The sequence below is a fragment of the Salvelinus fontinalis genome, chromosome 38, assembly GCF_029448725.1.
Source record: "Salvelinus fontinalis isolate EN_2023a chromosome 38, ASM2944872v1, whole genome shotgun sequence".
NCBI lineage: Eukaryota > Metazoa > Chordata > Actinopteri > Salmoniformes > Salmonidae > Salvelinus > Salvelinus fontinalis.
The window spans coordinates 18747495-18767198 of NC_074702.1; the positions used below are offsets into that span (position 1 = coordinate 18747495).

Consider the following 19704-nt stretch of genomic DNA (forward strand, 5'->3'; position numbering starts at 1 on the left):
TGCACAGTATGATGAACAAAGGCAATATTATTTTTAACAGTTGTATTTCCTGTTTTTTATTTATTTTAATGATCATACAGAACTCGTGTTTTTCAATGAAACTTTCTCAAGCCTATTGATTTCCCCCCTTCTAACACCTAGTGCTTGCTGCATCCTTCCTTTTCTTTAGGTGCTGAGCGTCCAGTGCCACTCAAACCTCTGCGAACCCCAGTACGGGAGCTCCCCCAGTTAGTCATCCCCTCACCCCCGCCGTACACTCCCCCTCCCTCAGACCCAGACTTCCCCGATGCCTCACCAGAGAGCCACATGGAGGAGGCCCCTCAGTGTAGGTCTCTCATCCCAGCTGACCTCTATTGGACTGCCTTTCCCTCCGGCAGACAGCCACTCTCCTTCCAACCTTCATGTCTTCCTCTAACTCCTCTCCTTTGTCAGTGCTGCTTCCCTCCCTGAACTTCATGGTTGAATGTTGAATGTCCCGGGTGGCTCAGTTGGTAGAGCATGGTGCTTGCAATGTTAAGGTTATGGGTTTGAGTCCCAGAGGGGACCAGTACAATGTAAAATAAAAAGTATGAAAATGTATGCATAACTACTGTAAGTTGCTCTGGATCAGAGCTTCTGCTAAATGACTAAAATGTTGAAATCAATCTCTGTGTGTATCACAGTTTTCCCTCTTAATGTGTAGTCCGGCTCATGTGGACATTCTATCCAGGCTTGCCACGTGGTTCATCTCCTTTGCAGTCAGTTAAACAGTTATGAGGCCGCCTTTATAACAGACAGGCCAGCTGAGCCCAATGCTGAAAGTCAGTTGTGACAGTAAAGTTCCTTGTAATCCCAAATGGTAACCTATTCTCTATATAATGCTCTACTTTTGACCAGGGCCTATAGGGCTCTGTTCAAAAGTAGTGCACTATATAGGGAATAGTGTGCCATTTAAGACGCAATGTTAATCAACTTGTGAGGTTTTCATCCCATGTTTTTTTTATCTCCTGCTGTCTGTAAAAGGTTGTGATTTTCTGTTTCTGTTGTCAGGCTGCGATAGCGGCAACTTCTTTCTCCAGGGCTCCAGAACACCTTTATCTACCCTGTCCTAGTTCTATCTCATGTCTTCTTTTCCCTCTCTCTGCCTCTCCCCTCCACAGTCTACTGCTGTGCCCCTGTCCGTTTCCCGTTCTCCAAGCCTCGGTGAACAGACAGACTTCTCTGGCCTGCCGTCCTCTCACTGTCTTCCTCTCCTCCCTCGCTTCTTCTACACCTTCGTCTCTTCCTGCTGGACCTCTGCTCCTTCCATCCTTCTTATTCTGTTCTTAGAACTGCCCCTTGAACTGACTTTCTTTCCCATCTCTACACTTTCAAATTCCCCTCTTGTGGAATGTGGCTTCCTTTTCCTTGTGTTTGTGGCTTGTTTTTATAAATGTCTGTATATACAGTATAAGCCGTTTTGTATTCCAGCTAGTTATACAGTGGTTGGTACGGTAGAGAACTAAGAGGAGAGTGATGTGTAAGGGCTGATGGGGACAGGAATGTGCGTGTTCAGTAGGCTGTTTAAGTGCAGATGAGATAGCCATACATGTATTGAGTGTGGAGTGATTGATGGAGACATTTTGAAATGAGGGTATAAGGAAAGTCATACGATATCTCCAAATCAATGATTTGATGGTGGTGGTATAGGTTTCTATATTATTGCTTAGTGTTTGTAATGGTTAGTATCTAGAAACCAGGCTGTTGTTTCTCTGCATGCTGATTGGTTGTCTCCATTAAGGAGTGACCAATAAATCAATGACCCTTTTTATGTGGAGGGTTCATCATTTTTTTGAGATGAACTCCTGGGACATTGGTTAGTATTAGTGGGTTTGTGAGAAGCATCTTCCCTGCGACAACATATCAGTGGTGAGAAGTTATGATAGCTATATAGAAGACACTCTTGTTTACATGTTTTTAGCTTTTAAGTTGGATGTGTGAGTGAAATAAATAACTCTTCTGTATTGGCCTATCCAGATATTCAGCCCTCCTTTACGTGCCTTTGTTAATATCAGCATTCATATGGGTTTTTAATTGTGTTATATTGTATAAAAAAGCACTTTAAAAACATGTTTATCATCACAAGTGCAAAATTAGCATGACAGGTCATTGACATAAAGGATTTCCTTGAAATGGACAAGCATGAAAACATTAATATTTTATCATTTCATTTAACATTAAAGACTTTAAAGACCACTTGTTTATTGAGGCCATGAGGAAATCATTTGTGATTGGGATTTTGTTCTGTGTGTGCTGGTAATGGGGCTTAGTGTGTTTCAGTATGTTGTGGATAGAGAGATGATAGATGTCTATGACTGGATGTGGGTGAGAGAGTGTTACTGGCACAGAGAGTTACTGCCAGAGAGTCTTGACTTGGTTTGTGCATGGTTTGGGTTTATGTGATGGGAGCAAGCATGAGTTCATGTTTGTGTCAGATTTTGTTTTGGATAGGGATATACTGTGCATGTGCTTGAGGTTTTGTGCGAGAGTGTTTTTGGCTGTTTTGGGTAAAGTCAGTGTGTGTCTGGTGATTAGGGAGAGTGTGTGTGCTGGCTGTGGTCGCAGCTGGCATGACTAAGCCAGTGCTGGGAAAGGGTTGGTAGGGCCACTCTGTGAGTCACTGGATCTCCAGGAACAGGCTCTCTTCACCATTACAGCTCTGCCTGGAGTTGACAGGCCCAGCACACACACACACAGACACACACACAGACACACACACAGACACACACACAGACACACGCACAGACACACGCACAGACACAAGCACAGACACAAGCACAGACACAAGCACAGACACAAGCACAGACACACGCACAGACACACGCACAGACACACGCACAGACACACACATAGACACACACACACACACACACACACACACACACACACACACACACACACACACACACACACACACACACACACACACACACACACACACACACTGGAGCCAAGGTCACTCAGGGGTTAGGTGGCTTTAAATCATCTCTCTAACGACTTCTCAGTGATGTGCTCTGCATGCTGGCTGGATAATACTGTAAACCTAATAAATGGAACATACATTAATGCTCCTGCTTTTGGCTTGATGATAAGTGAGACGTTATACAATCTAAATGTTTTGCTCCAAAGCCAAGTGGGAGACCATAGGACTACAGTATATGATGCAACATGTCAATATCGTTCATGACAAATACTGAGTACAGGATCATAAGGTATGTTTAAGCCTGCCCATCAGCGTAGAGGTTTCATTGAGCCACAAGTGTGTGTGTCTCTCAGAATGTATGTCTAGCTAACATTGTATAATAACATTTCTCTCACTCTCCCCCCTCTCTGCTTCCCTCCTTTCTCATGCTGTTGCTGTGAACTGTTCTTCTCAATAGACCACAGATAACATTGCAACTAGATTAGCTTATTTTGATTCATTATACAGCTTTCTTCTGTCAGTTGATAATACTGATGATTGTTGTTGGTGATGAACATGTCTACCACTTCTACCCGGACCCCAGCTTGGCTGCACTCTTGGCGGCTCTCTGTGGCAGGACCCCAGACCCCAGACATAGAGGTGGAGGAGACTTTATCCATGGGCAGCAGTGGCAGTGGCAGCTTCCAGGACCAGGGCTATGCAGCCTCCGAGGGCATGGCTGAGGACTCTGGCCTGGTCAGCTCCCCCTCGGTCTCTGACACCACTCACCCTACCTCCCCTGACGGGAGCCTCTCCCTGGGCTCTTCTGGCTCCTCTCACCCCATGATCCATCCCCTCACCAAGGACTGTTCTAGTGATAGTGACGAGGGCTGTGCCACGTGGGGCTCCAGACACAGGTACTGTAGCTGTGCTACCACTGATCTGCTCTGCTCACTGCATTATCATAGCAATGTTCAGGGTGCACACTTAGCACTGCTTTTCAATTATTCATTCTTAGTTATCCTACCCTTATGCACTTACTACTACTAGTTGTAGACCCTAGCTAAAGCTGCTTTTCTCATTGGAAGGGTACCTAGTCTTAGATGGCCCAGTCAACCAACGAGTCAGATCCTCCCTATGATTTACTAACTCCCTCCTCGTTCTCAGTTCTGCCTCACGTCTCTCACTATTTAGTCAGCTATCTCACGTATCGCACGTCTCTGCACCGGCTTGTTTTTAAAGGCCTGTTTTACTGTGCCAACAGTGCTTCCTGACTGAGTCACTGTGTTGAAGCTAAGGGGCTACCTTCCAAAGCCTGCAGCGTCACTTAAATCTGCTGGGCTCTAAAGTGAGGGCTCTGGGGGTTTTCTCAGGAAAATAGGCTCTACCTAGTCTGCAGGAGGAAAGTTCTCTTTGGCTTGGCCAAGAAGAGCAGGGATATAACCCCATGCCGTTTTAGTTTAGAAAATAAACACATGAATGAAACAGAGGAATGCTCAGTGGACACCTTGAACTAAGTGTGAAAGAAATATAAACTTGAAAACACAAGTACTATGAATAAATATTTCAAGGGCAGCAGACTCCACCATCATCTAAATGTAACTTTCACATTTTTGAGTTAACTTGAGTTCTCCTTTTATGCTACCTGCAAAACAGTTCAAAACCTAACTTGTATTACCCCCTCCTCCCTTAGACACAGCAGTGATATCAGCCACAACGACAAAGCAGGCAAAACAAACGACATCTATGAAGAGGACCCAGAGCTCACCGCTCAGCTCAACCAGACTCTGGCTGATCTGGATGCTGATCTAGCAAGTGAGCTTTTAGTAGAACACAAATTCATGTGTGTGGACATGTTTTATTGTCCATCAAATGCACATGATTTACAACCTGGAGACATCCTGGAAACCACAATGGATGCACAGGACCAAAATTAATATTTGTTGTATAGTCCGTAAGCAGGCCGGCTAACACATGTATTTTAATTTGTCCATGTCCACTAGATATAAGTCACATAGAAGCGGTTTCAGTGCAAGAGCACCCCTACGTGATGTCCACTGAGAGCAATGATATCCCAGTGTCTGTGGTGGATATGGAGGTCCCAGTCACAGCCATAGATGAAGTCCTGGAGGACTACGAGACACCGAGCATGACGGATCACCAAGCCACACTAATGAGTAGCTCTCAAACAACAGACAATAAAGACCTGAACCACAGCCATCATCATTCAAGTGTTGGTGGCATACAGAACAAAAACAACAATGCCTGTATGTCTGACGGCTCCAGCAAAGTCAGCTCTGCTCAACCACAGCCTGCGCAGCGCCTCAAATCACCAGGGAAGAAGCTTGTCAATGGCACCACGGGGAAAGACCGTACAGCAGTGGTCTCTAAGACTAAAGTGGAAGTTCAAAGACGGGAGTCCACTGAGGGAGCTGAGAGGAAAGCCTCACCTGTCAACAGCTCTCTCACTGTCCTGGAGAGCCATTCCAAGTCCCCTGAGGAAGAGGTTCCTACCTATAGAGGCCACACTGCCTCCCAGTCACAAATTAAAATCACCTGTAGCCCAGTCTCTCGATTCGGTATGAAGACATTCACCATCGTCCCTCCTAAGCCATTAGTTGCAACCCAGCCTCAGAAGCCAGCAGAGGCCACGGCCACTCTGACACCAGGTGCTATTAGAATTGACGATCAGGGTAACATGGTCAAAGTGCCCATCGCCCGAAACAAGTTTGGCGGTTCCTCTGAGTCTGGGATCAACAAAGATGACTCCGTCTCACCACTCCTGGGGAAAGCCAAAGCCTTCTGGAGCTCCACGGAGAAGCAGGACACTTCTGCACCTTCGGTCCCCACTAGTAGAGGACCTGTCCCTTTCACAAAGACCCAGAGCCCAGAGCCTGAGGTCCCTAAAACCACCCCACGGGTTGTAGCCTCTGACCCACCTGCAGCCAAGGCAACACCTAAGGCCTGTGAACCTGTAGCCAAGATAACACCTAAGGAAACATGCAAAGATGTTGTTGAGGTAACAAAGGACGTCTCACAGGAAGCAGAGGGCAAGGCCCCAGTTCCAGTTTCAGAGACGCCTGTGCAGCAACAGCAGCCTATGAAATTGAACACTGGTATTCTCCAAGATCAGAAGAGAAACCTTTCTTTCCTCAAGCCGTCCAGGAGAACATCCAGTCAGTACGTAGCTTCTGCCATTGCTAAATACGTTGTGAACCCCACCATGGCCAAAGCTGACAACATCCAAGAAGTAACAGCAGAGTTGTCTGTCGCCGTGAGAAAGCCACCTGGCAGTTACGGCTATCAGAAAGAGGGTCGATCCTTTCATGTAAATCCACAGCGGTCCTCTGGTACATCTACTAATGTACCAGTGAAGAAGGAGAGCAGCTCTGGGTCTGGATCCTATCACGCCAGTGCTAAATGTTACCCTGACTACCTCTCAGCAGAGAAACAGGTAGTCTCTGGTGAGTCGACGCAAGGAGTGGACCGGAGTGGTTATAGGAGCAGTTCTAGCCTGCGAGGTGGAGGAGGGAGCTCCAAGTCACTGGACTCTGATACAGTGGCCAATAACACTAAGCAGCATGGGTCCAACAGTCCCAGTCCCAGACAGCAGACACCGATGACACCCCCACCACCAGCACCACAATCCCCCACTAAACAGGTACCTGCCGTCTCCAGGCCCTCGCAGGGTCCACCACCTGCACAGAGCAGATCAGAGACAGTAGGTCCCAAAGGTCATCCAGCCCTGGCAAAGAAGCCTGAACCACCGCGATCGGCTGCAGCTGCTGCCAGCAACAACCTCCCAGAGCCCCAGCAGGTCAGTCTGTTTGGGCCAGTGAAGAAGTTCAAACCTGTGATCATGAAGTCGGTCCAGATGGACACGTCGCTACACACCACTCTGATGTCGGCCATCCAGTGTGGGGATGGGAAGGAGAGGCTTAGAAAGGTGAGATGGAGAGACCGTCATGCTAACTTCACAAAGATCACTTTTTTTTTTTTTTGTTAAGTGGAAGTCTACAGCTACTTATAATGGGTGTAATGTAGGGGTTTGGTTTCTAATTTACCTGATTTTCCCTGTCGGACTAGATATCGGACTCAAGTGCAAGCAGCACTTTGAAGAAATCGTTCTTTGTTGAGGAAGAGAATGAGCGATGTGCCCTACTGGCAGCCATTAGAGGCCAAAGTAACTCTGCAGGGCTAAAGAAGGTAAGCTATAGCCAAGAGTCAGACGGGGTTTTGCATGTCAGTGAATAGCTCATTTCAGGAGAACAAGCAGCACTATGTTTATTATATATGAGTCTATTTGCGATCCCCTTGAATGTGATGTGGTTTGTTTTCATGTAAGGACCATGGTGAAATGAGAGGAGGAAATGTGTAGTTGTGAGGGAGGCCCGATGTGGTGAGCTCTAGAATGTTCCTGCCCAGCTCACCAGTAGGAATCTCAGAAATGTGCATTACTAAATTAGGTTCTCAGGGCAATAACGTGGAATTTAGGTTTGATAAAAAAAGAATGGAATGTTTGATGGGAGTTCTTGATTCTATTCCTTAGCTACCTGTTAAATTTAGTTGGAGGAGCTAAAGTAGATCCAGGCTAGTGACAGCTTAACTTAGAGTTGCAAAGCTGTTTGAAATGCCTTTTAACCTTTGTTTTGCTACCTAGTAAACCACTGGGGTTAACAAGGTATAAGAGGGAAGTTGTGTGTGTGCGTGCGTGCATGTGAAAGCAGCCGTCAAGTGGGTCTATGTATCTGGACTACCATTGTTCCCTTCTCTACGCTCCACAGACCATATCCCAGGCTGCAGAGGAGCTTGACAAGTTCAGGAAGACTGAGGAGGAGAACAGAACTCTGTGTGATGCCTTCTCTGCCGTGCCTCCCCCTCCTCCATTTGTGCCTCCTCCACCCCCCTCTATGCTCCCTCCTCCTCCTCCTCCTGGCCCTCCCTCCACTCAGCCCAAGCCCACTATGATGGGGGTGCCCCTGGGGGCTGGGGGGAATCCCGCTCTGGCCCGGGATGCAATGCTTGAGGCCATCCGATCTGGCTCTGCAGCTGATCGCCTGAAGAAGGTAGAGTATCTTCTGTACTGCAGGCAACCACACTAACAATACAATAGCAACACCACAAAAGAGGGAGACAGTTATTGGGAGCGAGTTTTGTCATCAAGTTACAGGTTGTCAATTCCATGTTTTCAGATAGAGCAAATGGAGGTGATCATAAATGACCTTTTGTGCATGCACTCATATGGGAACTCACCAGGCAGGCGACTACCCACCATTTCTCACCTAGTATTACCTTGTTTTTGTTGCAACATGTCTGTGACGGAACAAAGAACTCCTGGGAAACATTCTGTGCTAGCTGGAGACCAAGATTCCATCACGTAGTTCCACAGTCTGTGGGGCTGTGCAGCTTGAGCAATGTATTGTTCCGTTAGATTAATCAATGAGAGAAATACAATAAAAACACTTCCATTCTTCACAAAATAGTCTACTTCTTGCATGATCTGAACTCTTAACTTTAACTCAATGTCAGGCATTATTTAATTGGTACAAAAATAACACTGGTTTTCATGTTTCATCTATTTTATTCAGGTCAATGCCCCCACAAAAACAGTTCAAGTGAACGGTAGACTTGGTACTATACAAGCAGCATCATCCCTCTCACAAGAACAATAAAGAATCTTCCAGAATGATTCCAGAACATCTTGCAAACCGTCTGATTAGAATTGTCATAGGCAGCCAAATAATATATGTTATCTTTCAGCTTGATTTATCACTGTCCTTATGTATATGTATCCAGTTATTTGTACTTTAATAGTTGCAATAATTGGAAAGATTAATCACTTTACAAAAGCATGTGCCAATAATTTTTGTTGCTTTTGAATATTTATTAGCTGCTCTTGCTGATAATAATAATCTTAGGAAATTATTTTAGTTTTAGTTTTTTAAACTTTTTAATACTAGTCCACATGGAATTGATGCCTCATGCTGTCTTACTGTCAGTGTTATTTTTGATTATTACATATTATATATTCCATGTCGTAGGATGCAGTGGATCAGACTCCTTGATATAGTGCAATGAGTAACACCGGCCAAGCATGACACAATTTGGCTCCAAGGGACTCTCCTCTCCAGGTGGTGATTAGGAATGTATCCCAAATGGCACGCTATTCCCTAAATAGTACACTACTTTTGACCAAAGCCGAATGGGCCCTGGACAAAAGTAGTGCACTATATAGGGAATAGGATACCATTTGGAAAAAAATTCTAATTTATTTTGCAACGCTCTAGGTTTTTAGATCTCGTCTATGCTGCTGTTCAACCTTTGCATGTTTTTATTCTTTGATTTATAATGCCTCTTAATATATTTATTTTATCTTCAGAGAAAAGATTACTAACACATCCTTTCTTGACATTACAAAATCATTTTTGAAGCATTTCTGTTTGTGTAACTATTGGTGAATAATATCACCATGACTTAGTAAAATTGTTTACTAATCAATAGATATATGAGTAACGAACAAGAGGTATGGGCTGTTACTCCATTTTCAGAAAAACAGTTTGATTACTATTTGCTATGATTTTATTGTTTATTTAATCACAAAGTGTTCTATGTTGTTTGCATGGGGCTCCAATGCACAGCTTTTTGTTGTTGTATTCAACAGTAGATCTGATGTGCAGTACTGTACATGAGCTTGTGTCTCTCTAGACATTTTTGGCATTACTATTGTAGTTGAAAAAGTGAATATAATATATTTTATAAATGAAGTACTATCAATATTGATCAGAATGACTGAATGATAGACTTAAAGGGCCACCCAGTATAAAGCATGTAAATAGGGACCACAAGATTCTAGACTGGTCTGTCAAAAGATGGATTCATAAGTTGTCCAGTTCCTTAAAATTCAGTTTAGATGTTTACTTATGTTCTAGATCAGGGGTATTCAACTCTTACCTTACGAGGTCTGGAGCCTGCTGGTTTTCTGTGTTACCTGATAATGAATTGCACCCACCTGGTGTCCCAGGTCTAAATCAGTCACTGATTAGAGAGGAACAATGGGGAAAAAAACAAAGGAACTGTCTTCGATGTTCCGAGTTGAGTTTGAAGCTAGAAAGTTGTATATTTTGTAAACTACAGATCAATTATTACAGTAATAAACTGTTGAAATTGGAAATAAACAGAATAATATGAATCCAATAAAATTGAGTTTTATAAGCTGTTGCTTTTTTATGTTTTTGGAAGGATTTCATATTTTATTTGATCTGCAATTTTTTATTTTTTTTCAATAAATTATTTTGTAATCATGCAACAGTTTTTTCTTCTGTACATTGATCATGAATACTGTCTGAAGGTGCTCTTTAAATTACACTGTAGCTATAATGTAAGTACAGTGTAACTACTTGCAGTAACCCTAAACCTAACGAGGATTGGGGTTGCACATTTTGGGGAATATTCAGAGGTGGAAATTTTCCGTGGGAATTAACGGGAATATATTGGAATTAACAGAAATATATGCAAATTAATAGTATTATATATTTACCATATCATATGGAGACAGAAACATAAATCTTTTCATAAGTATACATAATTGCAAATAATTAAATCCTTCCAAAAGAAATGTAAAAAACTATTTAGTTACTAATTTGAACTTTAATTAAATCAGTTGTCTCTTCACATGGGATGATTTCACTGAACAACAAAAGGGAATATTGAATGATCCCCAATGATCCATCGCATCTCCCCAAAACGTTTTCAACATTCATTTAGAAACTAAAGCTTTGGTTGTCTTCCTCTCAAGCTTCCATGTCTTCTCCCTGGACCTCCTCAATGTCCACCTCTTGAACATCAGACTCTGAGGTCTCATCTTCACTGTCACTTTCCAACCTTGTTGAGGATGGCTCGTTGTCAGGCTCAAAAAGCCTCACATTTGCCTGGATGGCCACCAAATTTTCAAACCTTGTTGGTCAGCCTGTTGTGTGCCTTGGTGTGTGTGTTCCCAAACAAGGACCAGTTGCTCTCTGAGGCGGCTAATGTTGGTGGGATTTGGAGGATGATGGAGGCAACAGGGGAAAGAGCCTCAGATCCACAAAGTCCCTTCCACCAGATGGCTGATGAGATATGTTGGCACGACTGCCATATTGCATCTCCATCCCAAAGTCCTTGCTTGGAAGTGTACTTCGCCAGACTGCCAAGAACCTTGCCCTCAACCAGGCCAAGGTGGCGAAACATGGTAGTGATGACACCATAGGCCTTGTTGATCTCTGCACCAGACAGGATGCTCTTGCCAGCATACTTGGAGTCCAACATGTACACTGTGGCGTGTATGGGCTTCAGGCAGAAGTCTTCACGCTTTTGATGTATTTCAGAACTGCAGTTTCCTCTGCTTGAAGCAACAGTGAAGTGGGCAGGGCAGTACAGATTTCTTCTCTTACATCTGCAAGCAGAGAACTTCAGACAGGATGGCATTGTCTCCCTCAATCCGTGCAATGGCAACTGCTATAGGTTTTAGGAGTTTCAGGCTGCTTACCACTGTCTCCCAAAATACATCATCGAGGAGGATCCTCTTGATGGGGCTGTCCATATCGGCAGACTGTGATATGGCCATTTCTTGGAGAGACTCTTTCCCCTCCAGGAGACTGTCAAACATGATGACGACACCACCCCAACGGGTGTTATTGGGCAACTTCAATGTGGTGCTCTTATTCTTCTTGGGCACTAACCTTTCAACGTTTGCAGATCTGAACAGTCTGGATAGGTATAATCAGGGTAGTGGTGGTTTATTACACTATATTGATTCTATCTTACAGATCTACACAGTTAGGGCCAAGGGGAAGGGGTTATTGAGAGAACTGAGATCGGCAATGGGACCACAATGTCCCCTCGCTTCAGCTTCACAGGCTCCCTGCTATGCTTTGCCTGACCTGTCAAAGGCCGGACAAGCCCACAAAAAGTAGGTGATCTGGGGATTGGGTTTCTGTGTTTGTTGTCTGCCATGTGATCCAGATTTCACCATCTACAGAGAGAGAAAGTATGTTTCCCAAATGGCACCCTATTCCCTGTATAGTAAACTACTACCCTATGGGCCCTGGTTAAAAGTAGTGCTCTGTAAAGGGAATAGGGTGTCATTTTTTCAAAGCTGCCAGAGAGTGTAATCATCCACACTGTAGGTCTGTAAATACTTGCTGACCCACAGGCCCTCTCGGTCAGAATTCCTGCTCATTTGTGGCCATTCTGTCTTACGAAACTAACTGCAGCAAGACAGAGTGTTTGGTTGGTTCCAAGCCAACCGCTGCCACAACCGTTAATGCAGAAAAACAAATCTCTTTCTAAATCAAGACTTACTGGCAGCTCATGACACAGCATAGAAGAAGGTAGTGGTTAACTCACAGCATTCATTGTTGAGAAGGATGATAGCTATCAATACTTTGTCTTAACACCATTTCCATGTGTTACTTTTGCAAATAAGATTCCTGCAATATCACATTTTATTTATCACGTACACAGTTTTCATCAGGTATCAAAATTGCAGCGAAATGCCTGAACATCCTTGTAATGGAAAACTTGGGAAGAGCAAATGCAACCATGTTCACATCAGCCTTGGCTCCCAGGATTGGCCGAAGTGAAAGAGGTTATGTTCACATGGGCCTAATGCATGAATAATGTTACAGGGAGGAGATCTGATCCAAGGTGTGATGTTGTATGTGTACAATGCCCTTTTATATTGGGTCGTGTTTGTCAGGGTCGCACAGTATGGAACCACTGTTGTTCTTTTCACCCAGATACTGCAGGTCCGGGACGGGTCCTCTGTCTTCCCCACCCCGTCATTAGGCAGGCTCAGCTGAGGAAAGTTCCAGACTTACAACCTTTTGCACTACAGACTCTTTTGATTATTTCCCATTTTTTGAGTTCATGGAGTAAATCTTATTTTAGATGTCTTACTAGAATAATCAGATTGATAAATCACATACTGTGGCATATTAATAGCACAATGGCTACATTTGCACAATTATATGAAGGAAATTATACTCACCATAAAGGTTAGTGCGGGACATGTAACCCCCGTAGGCCTATTGCAACACAGTGCTTGGCGGGGGAAATACCAAAACACTGCATAGGAGCAGGGAAAGGTCATTCCAAAGCATTGAACTCTTGATTTGACATTTATGCAACAGGGCCAATAGGAGAATATTAAATTGAAAAACAACTGTACATTTTGTAGTGTACCCCAAAATCCTACAGTTCCATATGATTTGTATATGTAATTGTATGGTGTACGCGTACTTCCGACTCACTGATTTACAGTAGCTTGATGTAATAATAATATATGCCATTTAGCAGGTGCTTTTATCCAAAGAGGCTACAGTTATGCGTGCATACATTTTTACATATGTGTGGTGGAACCAAACCCACAACCCTAGTGGTGCAAGCGCCACACTCTACCAATTGAGCCATACAGGACCACTATGTAAGTATCATATAGATTTACAGTTTGAAAAGCTATAAATAGTGACACAATGGACCGAAATAGGGTTAGGCCAAAGGGCTGGAACTGAAATTAAACCTGAGCAATACTGTGAACTTTCCAGGGTCCCCGCTCTACGTCTTAGCACCCACATTTTTGCAGCTGTGTTCTATGTCTGCAGACAGGACTTCTCGGCATGTCTCTCTCCCCCTCCCCCTGCACACACATGTTTTGAAATGTATGTCAATTGTAAAGTATTTGATCTATAAAGTATTTTTCGTTATGTGTCGTATCCCAGTAAGACTAGCTGTTGACATTGGCGTCGGCTAATGGGGACCTTAATAACTCAAATAAATCTCTCTCAATTCAAGGGGCTTTATTGGCATGGGAAACATATGTCTATATTGCCAAAGCAAGTGAAATAGATAATATACAAAAGTGAAATAAACAATACAAAATTAACAGTAAACATTACACTCACAGAAGTGCCAAAAGAATAAAGACAATTCAAATGTCATATAGTGTTGTGACAAAATGAAAAAAGTTAAAGTAAAAAAAGGGAAAATACATAAATATGGGTAGTATTTACAGTGGTGTTTGTTCTTCGCTGGTTACCCTTTTCTGGTAGCAGCAGGTCTCTCTCGCTCTCTCTCTCTCTCTCTCTCTCTCTCTCTCTCTCTCTCTCTCTCTCTCTCTCTCTCTCTCTCTCTCTCTCTCTCTCTCTCTGATGAGTCTACTGAATATTCCTCTAGAACCCAGAGACATGAGGCGATGTGGGCGGAGTCAGCCGGGAGGGGGAAGTTGTTTCGTTTGTGTTGAGGAGTCAGCTGAGAAATAAACTGCTAGCTGCTTGTCCTCATCGGGAATGTTGACCACTGGAGCGTCTTGAGCAAGAAAAGCAAAGCTGTTGCGCGAGCTACTATTTTCAAGTTAAGTGTCTTCCCATCCCAAGTGCAAGTCTGTCTGATTGCTCTTCTTTGATTTTCTAACGAGGCCTGTCAATAAGGTGAGTCTATTATTCCAAGGTCAATGGAGTCTTGTGTTATTTGAAATATGGTGTAATTGTATGCATCTTTCTTGACTTTCTAGAGCACAGCAAGCAAAGTTTAGTGTAGCTAGCTGGCTAGTGCCTCTGGATGTAAACTGATGTCCGTGAGACTGGAACGCAGCGTGGCAGAGCCGGCTCTGTCTTTCATGAAAGTGTGAGGAGGGTTTGGATGTGGATAGCTGTTAGGACTTGTTTTGCAATTTAGTGTAATTTGTTGTTTAAAACAGGTTAACATTGTTAATCACAAATGTAACAGTTACTAAATAACCTGAGCTTAATATAGCCACATGTCTACCCAGCGCTATCGGGACTGCATGCAGGCAGATAAACTGCGTTCGTATAGGGACAAGGTTGGAAGAAGCATGATCCCCTGTATTGGGGCAACTAAAGCTTACTAAACTACTATAGTTGGGTAGTTAAAAGTACCAATCCAGAGAGGTATCATTAAGTTATCCAGCTAACTTTAATAAAAACGAAACTAACTATTGGTTTTCTGGTTCATTAAGAAATGTGTTTTTGGTTGCTGAGTCAATTAGACCATGCCAATTTAAAGCGTATCTTAAAAATATATATATATATTTAGCCAATTGCGTTAGCTGGCTCATTGAACCTGTTTTGTAGTATACCCCTCTGATAGGCCTGAATATATAAACAAGGTTTTGCGTGTCGTCTCGGCTTTCTGACTGTTTACTGTGCTGGCTTGTTTACAGATATTGCATAACTGCTTACTATCCAACTACCAACCAGTCGCAGCCCCTGGTGATTTCCCTGCCTGTCCTACCCTCAGTAACCTATCGACCCTACCATTTTCACCGGTCCGGTCAGTTTTATCCCATGGCTTCATTTGCTTTGGGGGTGGGGTGAAAGGCGTTTTTCCAGGCAGCTAGCTACTCGTGTACTGAACCTTGGATTGTGGTTGGCTTATACAACCCCTTTCTATACAGTACACTTATAGTAGGCTTATTCAGAGGCTAAGTATTTCAAATCTAACTGGATGGGACATCAGGGATGGATTTTGGCAAGGATGTTATAAAATAAAACGAATGTTATACTGTAGATGTAATTATATTACTAATTATATATATTAGTAAGTACAACAGATGTGTTTGTCTTAATGCTGATTCATCAGAATTACCCAGCAGTGTACTACTGTACAGCTCATCTAAGAAATGTAGTTGGTTAGAACCATAAAAATATATAGATTAATCATAATGGCATAAAATGCCATTTCTAATGGCATTACTTTAATGGCATTACTTTAAAATGCCATTACTAATGTAGGCCTACTATTTAACATGTTAATACAAAATTCTTACTACTTGTGTAATTACAGCGTCACTACACTGGTATAACAGCAACTTAATAGAAATTGTTACCAGTATAAGGTGTCACCAACTAGTTTTAAATTCACACCCTCTGCTACAATTTCAAATCCATGCTCTGTAAGCGACTGACATGATGGGGCATGAGTTTAGGAGGCCGAAGATAGACAGCTAGCTCAGAGCTGCTGATCTCACATATTTTACATAAGCAACCTGTCTGGCCATGGCGGTTCAAGTCTCTTCTCTGGAAGAGGGTTAGGGTCCAACAAATGGCTTTGTTGGATCATATCCTATTGGCATTTCATTTGTTCTACCAATCTATTCCATTCATCCGTTCATTCAGTGAATGTAGGCAGGCCTATTAGCTTGTTGGTTTTGTTTATTATCAGGGATGGAAAGTGAAAGGGATAGGCCAAGTTCACTCAAATTACAAATTCCCTTGTTGAGAGCTGTCCAAACTTTCAATCTGAAGAGGCCTTGCAGACATATAAATTGTACTTCCACATACACTTTATATTATTATTATGTTGTCTGTCATAGTGGTGATCTCTCTCACCCAGGCCCTAGCATTCAATTCGGCCTTGCGCCAGTTTGCAGTCATATAACACTCGCTATTCAGTGCCAATACCCCCTTATTGATGGCTGGTCATGGCGCTTTTTCCTGAAGTCTGGGATGCAGAGTCAGAGTTTTGGCCTAAGTTTCTATGACACCAATTACTAGGTTATGTCCTATTATTGCCCAAGTTATTTCTATCATCAGTTATGAGCACATTTTGATTTTGACACACCTGTATTCTGTCTAATAAATTAGCGTAACTGATTTGAAACAGAATTTTGGTCTGTGGGATGTGGGATGTGGCGGTAGGTGCTGTTTGGAAACAGGTAGCTGAATCATGAAAAAAACTGGACATTATAGGCTAGGCCTACTTCTCTTCTGTAGATAGGTGTCAATGGTTGTACAAAGCAATAAAATACGTAGGAAGAACCCCAAGGCTTGTGGATGATAAAAGTTATGCCTTTATTAGATTACTTAGCATCAGGACAAGATGAAAAAGCTTTGCAGGCAGCTAGAGAAGCCTTAGTTTGTCTGTGTCACTTACCTTTCATTTAAATGTAATCATTATTTTATCTAGCTACCTCAGTTATAGCTAAGTAATTACATTCTGCTTACTAAAGTAGTCTGTAATTGATTTACAGAAGGGCAACTTAATATATTTTAGCTTACTGGTTCTATAAATACTTGCCATCATCCACCCATGATTACCCAGAAGGCAGAATGATGCAATGATTGTCTAACCAACCAACCACAGCACGGTGTATTCAATTTCTCAATGTCTGGAGCTGGTCCAAATCTGTCTGAAACCTGAGAAGCAGGAATGCTGTATTTTCTAAAGCAGGTAACTGAACACCCCTGCTAGTTTGTTTGTGTGCAGGAAGAACAGGGAGTGCGGTGCAGAACGATGGCAATGTTCCAGAAAATGTCACTCAGCCTCTACGAGCTGGAATCTGTGCTGTAAAATGTAAAACAAACCAGGGTTAGTGGGCTTGTGAGATGTATTCATGAAAACAAAAGGGTTTTGAGTGACATTCTTCCCCGGTGAAACTTCAGAACAATAGAGTCATTTTGTGCTCTTGACTTTTATCGCTGTGCCTGGACATCATTAGTATTCTCTTCTCAGAGTTTAATGGGACATTTGGCTTTATCTGTACATCGTTTCTCATATTATCAGTTCATATTTCACCAAACCTATAAGTGATGAGCACTTGGAGAAATCGATTTCGATGATTTATAACATACAGTATGTAGGGCCCTATAAAATATGGGTTGCGGACAATGCGAATGGGATCACAGAATCCAGACATTAAAATGTAATTCAACAATATACATTTTTTGTTGAACTTCATAGGAAATCAACTATATGTATTTAACTTATTGGAAAATGCATTAATTTGCTCAAGTTAATCATAAGACATGAACAAAATGCATACGTAGCAAGGTTTCCATCCAATTGGGACAGATTTTCATGCAAATATTCTAAAATAAATACAACATGCGCATTTTCCCACCAGAGATGGGTTTTCATCAAATTGACTTGTTGCGGATAAAAGGCTGTGCCTGATGACGCGGTGCACATGAATATTTATTTAGCAGTTAAATTCCCATGTACCGGATAAAAAATACAAGTTCAATGTGTTTCCATTGCATTTTCAACTCTAGTGATGGTTTTGTCACAAAGAATTGCGTTATATAGTGAATGTGCCCAGTCTGGTCTTGGCATGTGTGCTCTAGCTAATAGCTGGCAGGTACAGTGGGGTAGGTAGGTTACCTATAGAATGACATTTAGGGCAAAATATCATTTTTTTATTTGTCAAACGGCAGCCAAGCATCAAGCTCATCAGCCTAATAAACTGCATGCTTTCACAGTCATAGTGGGAGGACCACACAACCACACAACGTGACTCCAAGTTTTCTTCGATATGATGGTTATTATATCAATAAAGACGTTTCCACCACCATTTCTCGCATAATACATTTTACCGACACAAAAAGTTCCCACATTGTCTAGTGTATTTTGCTTTGTCAACATTTGGAAAGTTTACCAACAAATGGGCTTTTTCCATCAGGTCTGTTTATCCGACATGCACTCTACTCGCATAAAAAGGTTGGATGGGAACATGGTTAGTGATTTGTACTTTCCTGCAACTTTCTGAAATGGCACAGGAATGCCCCTGTCTGTGTGTGTGTGCGATACGTTCATTTGTCTAGTCTACACTTTGTGTACCTGTTAGCAATAATGCTAATGATAGTCTGCTGGTATATGGAAAGGCTTCCCCAGCATCAATCAAGCTGCCATTTGTTTTGCAAAATCCAAATCACATGAGCGCCACAGAAACACCGCTAACCAAACAATGGTCTCTGGCTTGAATTAAAGGGTAACTACACCCAATATTCAACATTTCTTAGACTTTTCCCAGACCTCCAAAGTGGTCTCCTGATGTGATGTAGCCCTTTACACTCGTACCGTATACAGGTTGAAAATGGCAGATTTGGGCACTGATGAACACCTACATTTGAACGCAGTGGCTGTACAGTAACAAGCTATACATGATCTCAATGGTTTGCTGCAATTCTACACAATCTGCAAACTGTTCACCTTCAATTGCTACCATGGATATGCATATGGTTTTTATATTTCTTCTGGAACAATCATTTCAATTTAGCCATATCCATGTAGACCAATTCCCACGAATGTAAAGGATTTAGCGTTGTTGTGGACTTAGAACATCCTATTTTGTTGTGATTTTGAGAGTGAAAACTTTTTTGTTGTTGTTGGAAAAAAAGAAACCTGGAAAAACAAAATGGAGAAATTTGAATTTGGGGGAAAAACTAAATGCAATCGGGCACAAAATACACCAGATTTATAAGGCCCTACTATCATAGGGATAGGGGGTTTCTGGTAAAATGAAGTTTGTCTAGGGGGGTTTGTGTTGAAAATGACAAAGACCATTGTAACGACCTGGGTGTCGGGGGGGTGTGAAATCAGACGCAGGAACAGCAGAGCTTCAATACGGTGATTCTTTAATGCCCAACCGGCAAACAAAATGTCCAACACGGACTTACTGGGTGTCATAAACAACTGTCCAAAAACACGGGAGACAACACCAGTCCACAATACAATAAACCACTCCCGAAATCCAAAGCTACAAACGAACAATCCCGCACAAAGAAGCGTACGGGCTGGCTGACTAATAAAGCCACACTAATTACCAATTTACCTCAACACAGGTGATACAAATAAACACATAAGGGGGGGAGGAAAAAGAGTCAGTGGCAGCTAGTAGGCCGGTGACGACGACCGTCGAGCGCCACCCGAACGGGAAGGAGAGCCTGCCTCGGTTGAAGTCGTGACAACCATAGATACAGCAAGCCTGTTCTTCCTTTTCTCTTCTAGCC

General features: G+C 42.7%; 2 protein-coding genes across 12 annotated transcripts in view; both read left to right on the plus strand.

Moving 5' to 3' along the window:
* LOC129837899 (protein cordon-bleu-like) overlaps positions 1-10226 on the plus strand; it is a 63294-nt gene extending 53068 nt beyond the window's left edge. For 8 of the 9 annotated variants that reach the window (XM_055904404.1, XM_055904411.1, XM_055904407.1 and 5 more), the window contains 7 exons: positions 170-325; positions 3525-3837; positions 4614-4735; positions 4924-6866; positions 7007-7126; positions 7705-7986; positions 8509-10226. In XM_055904404.1, the coding sequence (XP_055760379.1) occupies positions 170-325; positions 3525-3837; positions 4614-4735; positions 4924-6866; positions 7007-7126; positions 7705-7986; positions 8509-8592 (3020 nt within the window). In that variant the 3' untranslated portion in view covers positions 8593-10226. The remainder of the gene's footprint in view (positions 1-169; positions 326-3524; positions 3838-4613; positions 4736-4923; positions 6867-7006; positions 7127-7704; positions 7987-8508) is intronic. The other variant, XM_055904413.1, reaches the window with a different exon arrangement.
* A 3961-nt stretch (positions 10227-14187) lies between these two features.
* The window catches only part of LOC129838086 (growth factor receptor-bound protein 10-like), a 93701-nt gene continuing 88184 nt past the window's right edge, over positions 14188-19704 (plus strand). For 2 of the 3 annotated variants that reach the window (XM_055904794.1, XM_055904797.1), the window contains exon 1: positions 14188-14385. The gene's annotated coding sequence lies outside the window, so the exon portion shown is untranslated. Of the gene's footprint in view, positions 14386-15528; positions 17285-19704 lie in introns of those variants that run through there. The other variant, XM_055904795.1, reaches the window with a different exon arrangement.